This window comes from Sander lucioperca, chromosome 6 (genome assembly GCF_008315115.2).
Source record: "Sander lucioperca isolate FBNREF2018 chromosome 6, SLUC_FBN_1.2, whole genome shotgun sequence".
Taxonomy (NCBI): Eukaryota; Metazoa; Chordata; class Actinopteri; order Perciformes; family Percidae; genus Sander; species Sander lucioperca.
In genome coordinates, this window is record NC_050178.1 from 3,916,260 (window position 1) to 3,930,002 (window position 13,743).

Here is a 13,743-nt window from a genome sequence, read left to right on the forward strand (position 1 = left end):
TGTCGCTGATATACTTTAAAATAAATCTTTATTATTTAAAGCCCATACATGATGATGTCCGGCACACTGTTTGCAGCTGTGTGTAGCAGTATTGCCCAAGCAAAATTTCCCTTTGAGGACAATAAAGTATATCTTATCTTAAGCTGCACTTTTTGTGTGGTAGTAAATATGTTTGTGTTGTGCAAAGAAAGGTTTAAAGACAGTATACTGGCAACATCATTTATTTAATATAGATCTACAATATTTTGTGAGAGCAGTTCAATGATAAAGCATATTTTATGATTTTCATTTGTGTCTCTCACAGAGGTTGCAGGTTATTCTTCAGCATCCTTTGCCTAAAATGGATATAGAAAATGGAAAGAAGAAATAATGAATGGCAATTGGCTCATATAAGGAAACCTTTGCAGGACTGATACAGACAATTATTGTAACTATTTTTTTTATATAATAATAATATAACTGCAAAACAACATTGGCTGATGAAACCAATTAGTTTTTATGAATTACTTACTTTTCCAATTTCCCGACTCTTTGCCCTCAGCTTGTTGACCTGAGACTCGGCGATGTCAGCTCTCTCCTGAGCTTCCTCCATCTCGTGCTGCACCTTCCTGTACCTGGACAGGTGAGTGTTGGCCTGCTCCTCCTATGAGGAAATTCAACACCGGACTCAACATCCATCAAGACTGAGGACACATATATTTACTGATTCTGGTAATAACGGTTTTACATTTTACACAAAAGAAGAGTGTGGTTGTATTTTTCTGTCTCTAGGTCTGAGTGTACAACTTTAGATGAGACAATACAGTAACAGGTTTCTGACTCACAGCCTCCTCAGACTGTCTCTTGTAGGCCTTCACTTTCAGCTGCAGCTTGTCCACCAGATCCTGAAGTCTGGTGATATTCTTCTTGTCCTCCTCCGTCTGCAGTTAACATGAATTGATTATTAAAATGTATTAATTTGCACCTTTGTCAGATGACTGTACCAATCAATAGGGAAAAAAATTGCCTACCTGATAGCTGAGCTCCTTCACTCTTCTTTCATATTTACGAACACCTTTGATAGCATCTCCTCCTCGTCTCTGTTCGGCTTCAACTTCAGCCTCGAGCTCACGCACCTGAAATATGAACGAGGTATGCTGTTACTTGGAGGGCAAGATTTTAATGTTAAAACAAAAGTTGATATCAGATCAAATTTGTCTTTACCCGAGCCTCCAGTTTCTGAAGCTGCTTCTTGCCGCCCTTCATGGCCAGATTCTCAGCTTCATCCAGGCGGTGCTGCAGGTCCTTCACTGTCACCTCCAGGTTCTTCTTCATCCTCTCCAAATGAGCACTGGTGTCCTGCTCCTTCTTCAGCTCTTCTGCCATCATGGCTGCCTGAAATGTTGTTAAATGTTATATTATTGAATATAAGCCTATTGCAATCTAATGTTTCATATGCTATGATAAGGTAGAGAAATTGCCGAACATACAATATTAGGCACTAACATGTGATGTACTATACTTACATGCTATACTACATAGAAATGTATAAGGATGACTCACATCAGTGATGGCCTTCTTGGCCTTTTCTTCAGCATTTCTCGCTTCCTGGACAGCATCTTCCACTTCACCCTGGATCTGGACAAGGTCAGTCTCCAACTTCTTCTTGGTGTTGATGAGGCTGGTATTCTATTATTAAAGAGGCAACAATGAATGTTCATGTATTGAACTATAGAAGAACAAAGTGAACATTCCTGTTTGTCAACCTTTGAGCATACCTGAGAGTGCAGCAGTCCCACACGCTCGCTGGCATCTACTAGCTCCTGTTCAGCCACTTTGCGGCCTCTCTCCGTCTGCTCCAGTGCAGATCTCAGCTCCTCGATCTCAGCCAGCATCAGGTTGTTCCTGCGCTCCACCATGGCAACCTGCTCCTTCATGTCTTCCTGGCCTCTAATGGCTTCATCAAGATGAAGTTGAGCATCCTAAATTGTAAAACATTGATAGATATATCAGCAAACACTTTCGGCTTTTATTTGAAGCAAGCTCTCATGCTCTGCCACAAATCTTTCAGTGGATTTACCTTAAGCTGTCCCTGCACGTTTCTCAGCTGTTTCTGGGCTTCGGCTGACTGGCGGTTGGCGTGGCTCAGCTGAATCTCCATCTCATTCAGGTCTCCCTCCATCTTCTTCTTGATTCTCAGGGCATCATTCCTGCTCCTGACCTCAGCATCCAAAGTGCTCTGCATGGTCTCAATCACTCTCTGGCTGTTCCTCTTGATCTGCTCGATCTCCTCGTCCTTCTCTGCAAGTTTTCTGTCAATTTCACTCTTTACTTGGGTGAGCTCGAGCTGAACACGCATAATCTTGGATTCCTCATGCTCCAGGGTAGCCTGTGAACAAGTGTGACCTTTATCAACTAGAGCACAGAACAGTTCCTTCATTTTAAATAAAGAAACTGAGGCTGAGTCACAGTGAAGAAAAATAGCACAGAGGTGTCAAGTCCCACACCTGTACAAGATGAGGTTCACACAGGTGTGCTCTAAAGCTCTGCTAATATTTACCTCTGCCTCCTCCAGAGCAGTCTGGATCTCTGACTTCTCACTTTCCACTGCCTTCTTTCCCTTCTCAAGCTCATGAATCGCCTTACCGGTGTCACCAAGTTGTTCACTCAAGTCTGAGATCTCCTCTGTTGGAACAGATGTATAAAGTATACATTTTAGAATATTAAGCACCATAAGAAATAAATGAGGTAACAAAGATACTTTGGATAAACTGACTTGGTGTTTAGAGTGCATATCTGTTAGGGACAACAGAATAAATTGTCTTACGCTGCAGGTTCTTGTTCTCTCTCTTCAGGGTCTCCAGGTGGTCCAGGGCTTCTTCATAGGAGTTTTTCATTTTAAACATCTCAGTGCTTAATGACCGAGTCTCCTTCTGAGCTCCTTCAAGCTCTGCCTGGCTTTCCTCATACTTCTGTTTCCACTCTGCAAGAACCTGAACATGTAGAAAAAAACAATTGAGTGTTTTTTGTCACCTTACATTAACCAGTCTAAGACGTGTGTTAATACAAAAAAACCTAACCTTGTCAAAGTTCCTTTGCTTCTTGTCGAGGTTAGCAGCCAGAGCATTAGCTCTCTCCACATCGATCATCAGGTCTTCCACTTCACCCTGCAGTCTCTGTTTTGTCTTTTCCAGAGAGGCACATTTTGCATTCACAGCCTCAATAGATTCCTCTGCATCCTGAAGACGCTGGGCAAGCTTTTTCCTAAAAAAACACAACAACAACATACAGTTAACAGGATTTATGTTGATTTACAGAATCAATGCATGTGCAAACATGTGATTTCAGGACTGTTCATTACTTAGCCTCCTCCAGCTCCTCAGTGCGCTGAATGGCATCAGTCTCGTATTTGGCTCTCCACTGAGCCACCTCACTGTTGGCCTTGGACATTGCACGCTGCAGCTCAGATTTGGCCTCCAGCTCCTCCTCATACTGCTCTCTGAGCAGGTCGCAGTCATGACGAGCTGACTGAACAGCATGAGCCAGGGCGTTCTTGGCCTATGAACCAAATGAACAACTGATTAATATTTGATACCAATCGTCTGCTGGCCTTTTCCTCTGTAATTTTCCTGCTGATTTCATAGATCTGTTACCTTAACTTCCTCCTCTATGTGCCTCTTCAGCTCCTCAATCTGCTGGGTGTAAGCCTGCTTGGCTCTTGTCAGTTGAGAAACAAGAGCTTCTTTCTCTTCCAGCTGACGTGTATATTCACCTAATCAAAGATGTTAGTTGTTAATGTACATCAAAACAACATTGCAACAGCTAACGTAATAATGTATATACGGTGTGTACATTATCATGCAAGAAAGTTTTCCTCTTGGGCCATCATGTTGAACAGAGATACATTTTGCAAGTTTACAGCTACAGTGTATGTCACTGCTTAAATCTTAAATCAGGTAGAAGAGAATGAAGGTGGAATCGGGTTGTAAAAAATAGCGGAGAAACATAAGAGGTAAAGTTTGATTTAGGTTTTTGACAAGACAATGATTTAATATACAGAATTTATATAACAGAAGCCCAGTTTTTGAACACCCCAAACCATGATATCCATACCATTTTCAGTTTGAAGTCTTGCTTTCTGTGCACTCTGGTCATTTAGTTGACGAACATTTTCATCATTCTTGGATTTGAGCTCACTCAATTGATCTTCTAATGTCCTGCACAGCTTCTCAAGGTTTGTCTAGTAAAAGTAAACATGTGTTAGTATAAAAATATTACCATTGTTTTTTTTTTGCTCCCTGTAAGAAAATGTAGCTCTCTCACCTTTGATTTGGCAACAGACTCCATATTGCTGCTGAGGTCATCGATCTCCATTTTGTATTCGCTTTTCTCTTTCTCCAGCTTCTGTTTGACTCTCTGGAGGTTGTCAATCTGTTCTCCCAGCTCTGCCACACTGTCAGCCTGCTTCTTGCGCAGAGCTGCAGCGGTGGCCTCATGCTGAAGGGTGGACTCTTCCAGGTCACGGCGCAGCTTCTGAAACTCGGCCTCGCGCTTCTTGTTCATCTCGATCTGAGCAGACGTTGCTCCGCCAGCTTCTTCGAGCCTCTCGCTAATCTCCTCAAGTTCCCTGGAGAGATCAGACCTCTGCTTCTCCACCTTAGCCCGAGCAGCTCGCTCAGCCTCGATCTCTTCCTCCAGCTCCTCAATACGAGCCTGAAACACACAAGGTTTAACTTAAAATCCTTCAAGATATGTGTATGTTCATATTATCCTTTACTTGTACTTCAAATTGTACCTGCAGTTCCTTTATCTTTTTCTGTAGCTGGGTTCCAAGAGACTGCTCATCCTCAATCTTACCCAGGAGCTGGCTTATCTCAAAGTCCTTCCTGCAAGGGACAGTAGAAATAGGCATATTAGAGTTACATGCTAGTAGTGCCTCATGAAATCATTTATTGCAACTAGGTAGACGGATGGCCTTTGTTTATTCTTACTTCTTTATTTTCTCATCCGACTGCTGCTTGTCATTCTCTAGATCCATTATGGATTCCTGAGCCAGTTTCAAATCTCCTTCAAGCTTCCTTTTCGCTCGCTCAAGATCCATACGGAGCTTCTTTTCTTGCTCCAAAGAACCTTCAAGCTAAATAGATGTTTTATAAAAAAAATTAAAGTTATAATCCCTAAGATTTTCAGAAAACCAAACTCCATTTTTGGGTATATTTATGCTGTTGTTTTTTCAATAGCCATTTATTCCATTTACATCCAGTAATTAACCCTCTACATAGTTGTTTTTATTGTTAGTGGCAGAGTTGGCCATTCCCGCATTGGATTTAAGTTGACTTCATGCACACAAGGGATTCACAGGAAGCGAGCGTGCATGTAATCCAGCAGAATTATATCTAGTTGATAACTAGCTTCAGTGTTTACTATTCATTATTTTAACACAGTGTCAAAACTGTTAGCATTAACTGTGATCGATTATCAAAATGTGTCTACAATTCAAGACGATCAATTTTTCAGTGCTATGACCACGGTAGTCTATATCCACGACGTTCCACTTCCGGGATTGCTCCGGTGCTGCAGGAAATTCTGCCAGATGCATGTCTTTTCGCCGATGTCCGTTTCCTTCCCCTTTCTTTGTGTTGGAATAAACAAAAGGTTGATTTATGACGACTATGGTTAACTGCTAAATTGAGAAAGGTAGCTAGACTATCTGTCCAATCTGAGTTTTCTCTAGCATGACTAAAACAACTTTTGAACGTACACGTTCCACCAAAACAAGTTCCTTCCCGAGGCTAATTTGCAGCGGATCCGTGCAGAGCTTAGCGCCGCCCATGACGATTGTGATTGGTTTAAAGAAATGGCAATAAACCACAGCACGTTTCTCTCCCATCCTGGAATGCTGTATGGACTAGCCAGACCCTCATCAACAGTGCTGTGGAGGAGGGTCTGGCAATGCGAGACTATGACCACAGTAACCACGGGTGTCACCAAATTAACCAGGACTGAAATCATAGGATTACCAAATTTAAAATAGAGATCTTTGCTGCTTTATAAGCAAGTTCAGCTTTTGCTTTTAAATGTAGATGTTACTCACATCATCCACTTGCTGCTCCAGCTTGACTTTAGCCTTGGTCAGAGTGTTGACTTTGTCTTCCTCTGCCTGCAGATCATCAAGGGTCTGCTGATGGGCCTCTTGGAGGGCTTTCTTCTCTTTGGTCAACTTAGCAATGATCTCATCTTGAGATGACATTTCCTCTGTAAGGTTTTTGACCTGTAAAAGTTGACATGAATTTTCATTAACAACAAGTTTTTAATCTACATTAAAATGTTTGATTGAAAAGTCTCCTTGTGACCTTGTTCTCAGTAGCATGTTTCTCCTTTTCCACTTTGGCCAGGGTGAGCTCCAAGTCATCAATGTCTTTCTTCAACTCAGAGCACTCGTCCTCCAGCTTCCTCTTCTTTGCAGTCAGCTCAGCATTCATTTCCTCCTCATCCTCCAGTCTCTCAGACGTCTCTTTGAGTTTGGCCTCAAGCTGGATTTTTGCTTTAATTAGCCCCTCACACCTTTCCTCCGCATCACTGAGGTTTTCACCTTCCTTAAAAGTCAATGCAAACAGGTTCATGTCATTGCCAAATCAGTAATTTGACGTAGGATATTTAGTATAGGCATACATGCATATGCGATGTGATATCCAACTTACAGACTGCACTTGCAACAACAGGTCATTCTTCTCCTGCAGCAGAGAAACCATCTTCTCCTCCAGTTCTTTCTTCTTAGCCAGAGCCTTTGTCAGATCTTCTTTCATCTTTCCAAAGTCCTCTTTCATTTGGGCCATCTCTTTTTCAGTCTCTGCACTCTTCAGCAGAGGCTTAATCTTGAAGTACAGCTTCATCCATGGCCAGGTTTTGACATTCATGAATGAGCGGATGTTGTACTGAATGGAGTAAATGGCCTCTCTGACAATGACAAAGAAAGAATGTAGTTAGAAAAAGTTGCAGACTTTAAAAACATGCTTTAAAATTTAAACAACATTAATAACAGGCAGACACATTACCTCCTCTCCATCATCTTGACGAACTCTGTCCTCATGAGGAAACCTCTGCAGAGAGCCTGAGTCATTGTGACCAGTGTAGCAAGTTTATCATCTCTCATCTCCTCCAGAACTCCCAGCAGACCGGCTTTGAAGAACACCTAAGAGTCAATGATTATAATTATTTTTAAGTAATTAAATATTGATGATAGTTAATCTTATACCTCTAAACAGCCATGTCCAGGGAAGCATTTAAACTTTACCTTGGTGTGGCCAAACTTGTACTGAGTCTGGTCCACGTCGATGGATCCCAGCAGTTTCTCTGAGGCCTTCTTGTTGTCAATGAATTGGCCTTCTGGGATGACACTGGCATTCAATACTTTATATCTAAAAGTAAAGATTTCATTCGGTTAGACACACTAGCTTGAAGATAATAAACCATAATAAGCACTTTTCCAATAACTGTTAAGGTTATATTTCTGCTACCTCTGCTTGAAGTCACCGTAGAGGATTCTGCTGGGGAAACCTTTCCTGCAGATCCTGATACCTTCCAGCACACCGTTACACCTCAGCTGGTGGATGACCAGGAAGTTCTGCATGAGACCTATGATATATCATTTAGTATTTGTTATTAATTAGTTACTGTACAATAAATGGTCAAATCACATGATACAATTTCTTTGACTTGCTTTTTTCTTAAATTCCTATAACCTATTAACTTTATGACTTAAATCAAAAGAGCACATACCTGGTGTCTTTGATTCATTGGGAATCAGGCAGCGCACAAAATGAGGATGTGTGCTCCTCAAATTTGTCATCAGCTTGCCCAAATTCTCCTGAAGAATTAAAAGGACATTACATTGGCAAAATGCACTTAATTAGTGCCATGAAGTACATAGTAAGTCATTCTTTCATATCTTACCCTGAACAATGCAGACACAGTCTGGAAGGAACCACCCTTCTTCTTGCCACCTTTCTTTGAGGCACCTTCAGCTGTTAGTAGAAGAACAATTACATTAAATGATTAAATTCAACACAAGTAAAACATTTGCATTTGTTGATATCTCATAATGTAGAGACAGGTAACAGCATGTACCTTCTGTTGAGGCATGTGATGCATAGAGGTGAGCCAACAGTTTGACTGCAGACTTCTGGTAGAGCTGAACCACTGAGTCGTTCAGGGGGTCTTTGTTTTTGTCGAGCCACCCGTTGATGTTATAATCAACAGTGCCGGCATAGTGCACCAGAGCAAAGTGAGCCTCAGCTTTCCCTTTGGTAGGCTTTGGCTTTTCAAAAGCCTTGGTTTTACCAAGATGCTGGTCATACAGTTTGTTCTTGAAGGTGATGTCTGATGCCTTGGGGAACATGCATTCCTCTTCAAGGATGGAGAAGATGCCCATTGGCTGTCATGATGAAAAGATTTTTTTAAGACAAAAGCTTTTAACATCATCGGATAGTTTTCTGTTTTTATGAATATACCGCATGTCGCTCACCTTCTCAATCAGCTCAATGCAGGCAGCCAGGTCCATACCAAAATCTATGAACTCCCATTCAATTCCCTCTTTCTTGTACTCTTCTTGCTCCAGGACAAACATGTGGTGGTTGAAAAACTGTTGCAGTTTTTCGTTGGTGAAGTTGATGCACAGCTGCTCCAAGCTGTTAAACTGATTAATTTGTAACAAGCCAAAATTACTTCCCGTGCAACAAAATCATCATCATCAAAAAAAAGAAAGAAGAAATTGCGTCACCAAACTTACATCAAAAATTTCAAATCCAGCAATATCCAGGACACCGATGAAGAACTGTCTTGCCTGCTTGGTATCCAGCATCTCATTAATTCTGACGACCATCCACAAGAACATTTTCTCATAGACAGACTTGCAGAGAGCCGAGACGGAATTGTTGACCTGATTTTACAGATACAACAATGATAAACCATAAATAAGGATGTTGCAAGAATGAACAATAAAACTATTAAAAGTTTTCAGGGCTTAAAGAGGCTATTGCAGGACTTTATATGAACATTTCACCTGAGGCACAGTCTGGCCCTTAGTCACAAACTCATTTCCAACTTTCACCCTCGGGTAGCACAGTGCCTTCAGTACATCAGCTGAGTTCAGGCCCATGAGGTAGGCAATTTTATCTGCGACTAAAAAGAAGAGAAAACTGAGAGATAAGATGCCATTTTTACAGAGAATACAAAAGATTTTAACTCATAATTTTTCACTCGTTTTCAAAAGTGCAACTGACCCTCATTGCCATCGGGCTCAGCCTGCTCTTCACGCTGCTTCTGCTTGAACTTCATTGCTCCATGATGCATCACAGCTCCAGTCAGCTTGTAAATGCTCGCCTTCTCTTCAGCAGTGAAGCCCAGGATGTCGATGGCAGTCTGTAAGCATTCAAAGAAAGGTAATAAGTTCTGCATTTACAATTCTAAATGCATACAGCTTTTTTGGGGGTGTAGCTGGATATAATAATTATCTTACATCAGTGGCTATGAACTCCTCAACATCATCGATACTCTTGACAGTGATTTCACCCTGACTGATCATGGGATAGTCGTACGGATTGGTGGTGATGAGGAGAGCCTCTGAAGAAATAAAGCACTTGTGGTTAAATGTAAGCATATACACTATACAGCAGATAATGAATGGCCTTTAAAAATAAAAATAAAATCTCTCACCTATCACCTCAGGTTTGTGGCCTGTCATGAGCTGATAGAAGATGTGGTAGCTCCTCTCAGCAGACAGCTGGAACGTCACTCGAGACTTCTCCAGCAGATCTGTCCATCACACAATTAGAAAACCAGTCAATTCTGTTCAATGATCTGAACAAAAACAAACTGAGCTATCTGCTTTATTATTTTTGCCTTACATGTTTCAATGTCTGCTGAGGCCAGCTTCCCAGTTGTACCAAAATGGATTCTGATGAATTTACCCTATTCAAAAGAGGACTGTAAATTAGAATAGGTACTTCTTGCATTCTGATATTGTTTAAAAAGACAAACACTTACAAAGCGGGATGAGTTGTCATTCCTCACAGTTTTGGCATTACCATAAGCCTCCAGCAGGGGATTGGCTGCAATGATTTGATCTTCCAGCGACCCCTTCATTCAGAAATGAGTCAGGGGAACACAAAAATTCATGCTTCATACCTGATGGTCCAAGATCACATTCAATATGTCTATGTCAGCTTTGATAACACTTTTCCCTGAAAACAGATGTGTTCATTTACCTGAATTTTTCCAGTCTGCTCCTGTTTCTTTGGTCCAGATACTGCGATTGTCGCAAAGTACTGGATGACACGTTTGGTGTTGACAGTCTTTCCTGCACCGGATTCTCCACTTTGAGAATAAAAACAGGTCACTTAGCACCAGAAACATATTTTTTTTTAGGTAAGCTGAACCATCATTAAACAAACTTTTGTTCAGACATGTGGTGTGTAGAGCATACTGTCCAGTCAATATTACTGTATGTTGTTAATTTTATAAAATATAATGTAATGAGATTTGTCTGATCTCAGGATCACTGTTTGTCAGATCAATGATTTATAAAATTAGCAAACTTACGTGATAAGGATAGACTGATTCTCACGGTCTGTTAAAAAAACAACAACATATTTTCAGATTATTTACATAATTGGAAAGTTTCAAATCTGTTTTGTGTAAATTACATATTTATTTTTATTTATGGTTTTCTATTGAAAACACCCAAAGTTTTCGGCACACTTCTCACATACCAGTGAGCATGAACTGGTAGGCGTTATCAGAGATGGAGAAGATGTGGGGTGGAGCCTCAATCCTCTTTTTGCCTCTATATCCTGAGACAACCACTGAGTCATACACTGGGAGCCACTTGTAGGGGTTCACAGTGACGCAGAACAGCCCTGAGTAGGTCTGTGGAGACATAGAGGATTTTTACTGATATACTGTATGTCTTCCTGTAGTCATTGTTTCATCTGATGTGATGATCAGGTCAAACTCACGTAGATCATCCATGCTGCATAGCGCTCTTTGAGGTTATACAGCACAGAAGGCTCACTGAGGTGGGTCATCATGGCCATGTCCTCAATCTTATCGTACTTTGGAGGGTTCATGGGGAAGATGGCATCGTCTTTCACGGTGAGCGTCTGTTACAGGGACAGAAAACAACACAGGACTTCAGTTTTGACAATAGACTGGTGATGTTGCGAGCTGGTCAGTATTCATTATTATTTGTATTACAGGCAGAAGTTAGGATTTATAAAACTACAAATATTTTTACCTTTTACTTTAGGGTTCACACACAGGATGTCACACTTTATTCCACTGCCAACATGCTCACCTTTCCACAGAGGGTCTCCACGGTGGCTTTGCCGCCCTCTTTCTTAATAAGTTTCCCCTTCAGGTACATCTCTGTGGGCTCGCTCACAAAGTACGCAGTTTTAGCATCAAAAGGAGTGTTTTGAGCTTCAATTCTCTCTCGTTCTGGCTTCCGGAGGTAAATGGCCGCCGGGCCAAAACATTCCATTTCTCCGTCCATGGTGACCCTCTACTGCAAGTAAACAAAAACAGTACCGCAGTCATTTATTTCAGTCATTATTTCTTCTCATGATGGAACTTCACTTATAAACAAAGCAGTTAACGTTGTGTGTGATGAATGTTGGACAGTATAATATAATCTTTACTTATTTTTGTTTCATGAAAAATGAAGAAGTTAAACACAAAAACTAAGTCACTACATTTTTCATTAATTGTCTTTGTTATTTTTGTTGATGCCATGACTTGTTACATGCACTACTAAATCCTTGTTTAAAAGTATCATACACTTGGTCATAAACGGTAAACAGCAATAACACTAAAAAAAGTGACAATTTATATTTTCTATGTAATGATGCAGACATTATTGGAGTCAGATGCACAGAATTAGCTATGTTAATTGATTTGTCACAGATTCCACACAAGGTTAAGGTTTAATGAACATACATAGTCAGTACTCAATAGCTATTTTAGAGAAAATGAATAAATTACCTTTCTCCCTCCCCTCAGATGAAAGAAATATTGATGGTCTAATGAGGGTTCTGAAGAAAGACACAAATATTTTCAATGAATAACTGTAATTAAACATTAAACATTAAAAATGAACTTACTGTACACTGAGGTCCTGGCACAAACACGACAGTTCTGTATTCACTTTGTGGTGTCTGGTAATAAGTGGTCATGCCCTGCATTGTTCATTAAGCTGCTGGTTTTCCTCCTGCTAATAAAAGACTGCAACACACTCACCTTGACTTGCGTCTGTCAGTCCTTGGGGCGACCAGCCTCCCTTCTTATATAGAGAGATCAGTGTTCACTCATCAGATATGACTTGCTTTATTTGGTCATGTATGCTCTCATGCTTGAGTATTTTCTGCCTCTTATATGATCTCAGGCATCTTATGTCATGGAACAACACAGCCAGTTTATCATAGATTTAACTCTTGTCACTTTTCCTCTCAGAGTCACTGGTTTAAAGAGTGAAAAGTGATAAGAATTTAAATGAGAAGTATATTCAAAGATTGTTCTTGGAATTGATTGTGGTTAATTACAGTGTGTACAGTATAAATGGTTCATTATTGTTTTCAGCACCAGATTAAATCTGCTTCATCAACAAACACATGCATGAAAAGTGTTGATATGATGTTTTTTCATTCATAATATAATTAATCAGGATCATTTGTTTCAAATAGAACCCACAATGTCCTTCAGGGCTAAAGTTTATGGACGAGAGAGAGAATGTTTGTCTCATTGTAAACTATTTTACAGGAAGATAAATGGTGCCTCACAATAGGCACAGTAAAACTAGAGACTGAATTTAAAAGTGTAGACAAACATCAAGACACTTATAATGCAGCATTTTTTAACCTTGTGTAAATATTGTTCTGGCAGGTGTATCAGTTACTGGAGTTCAGACATTGTTTTGGCCTTATGATAATCTCCTTAATGCACCTTGGCACTGCAGAGGATCCTACTTTAGCTGTGGAGAAGCTCTCATATGTCACTGGTATTCTGTTGCAGAAGCCTTGCAAGTCTTTCCTGTGACAAAGAAGCACAATTGGGCCTAACAGTTGCTAATCTAAGAACCTGTGAAAATGATGATACCTCATGATAGCAGTAACACTTGCAGAGGTCTGCACTTTATGAAATCCCAAACTTAATTAGATTTGTTCTGTAGGGAGGAAGGACAATAGGAAGAATAATAATACTCATATTTATAGGGCTTTATTTTCCTCTGTTGTTTAATTAATGCATCCAAAGTTAGTTATGTATAAACATGACATATGCATCCTGTGAAAGAAAACTTGTCAAACAAATGGTGATGGCATTTGCTTTGCAGTTCCCTTGATACAAAATCCCCAATGCCACCACATCTGAACAAAACTGCAAATAAAAATATCCCTATTTTACAATATTTACATACAAAACATTGTATTTATACAATGACTGCAGTGTGAAATTCTTCCAGCACAGTGCCATGACATGAAAATCTCCTAAAAAGACATACATCACTTTAAATAAATAAAAAAAGCCTGCCAATGTGTCTAATTATCTCATAACAAACAATGGCGGAAATCTTGAAGCAGGGCCAATGCTGGAGTTAATGTGACAAGATTACAAAATGCCACAACATCACTGCATCACACTTTTGTGAAACATGGGGTCAAATTACAATTTTGCTTGCAACACTTTACTTAAAGTATTTCACATTCATGAGCA

At 40.2% G+C, this 13,743-nt stretch overlaps 1 protein-coding gene across 1 annotated transcript; it reads right to left on the minus strand.

Annotated features, from left to right (window-relative positions):
* Nucleotides 1-205: 205 nt before the first annotated feature.
* Nucleotides 206-12,431, minus strand: LOC116041646 (myosin heavy chain, fast skeletal muscle). Its single transcript, XM_031287641.2, has 41 exons — nucleotides 12,274-12,431; nucleotides 12,019-12,068; nucleotides 11,333-11,542; nucleotides 10,995-11,138; nucleotides 10,749-10,905; nucleotides 10,579-10,606; nucleotides 10,245-10,353; nucleotides 10,024-10,116; nucleotides 9,885-9,948; nucleotides 9,694-9,792; nucleotides 9,497-9,600; nucleotides 9,261-9,399; nucleotides 9,041-9,159; nucleotides 8,768-8,917; nucleotides 8,504-8,674; nucleotides 8,107-8,413; nucleotides 7,933-8,003; nucleotides 7,759-7,846; nucleotides 7,497-7,614; nucleotides 7,274-7,397; nucleotides 7,035-7,171; nucleotides 6,681-6,936; nucleotides 6,333-6,575; nucleotides 6,074-6,250; nucleotides 4,971-5,116; nucleotides 4,775-4,865; nucleotides 4,303-4,692; nucleotides 4,093-4,219; nucleotides 3,633-3,751; nucleotides 3,341-3,537; nucleotides 3,060-3,243; nucleotides 2,807-2,972; nucleotides 2,540-2,664; nucleotides 2,060-2,368; nucleotides 1,758-1,961; nucleotides 1,543-1,668; nucleotides 1,204-1,374; nucleotides 1,011-1,115; nucleotides 825-920; nucleotides 512-643; nucleotides 206-335 (listed from the first exon to the last, which is right to left on the minus strand). Exons 3-41 carry the CDS (start codon nucleotides 11,528-11,530, stop codon nucleotides 315-317), a joined length of 5,805 nt encoding a protein of 1,934 aa, XP_031143501.1. The 5' UTR covers nucleotides 11,531-11,542; nucleotides 12,019-12,068; nucleotides 12,274-12,431; the 3' UTR covers nucleotides 206-314.
* Between the last annotated feature and the right edge of the window lie 1,312 nt (nucleotides 12,432-13,743).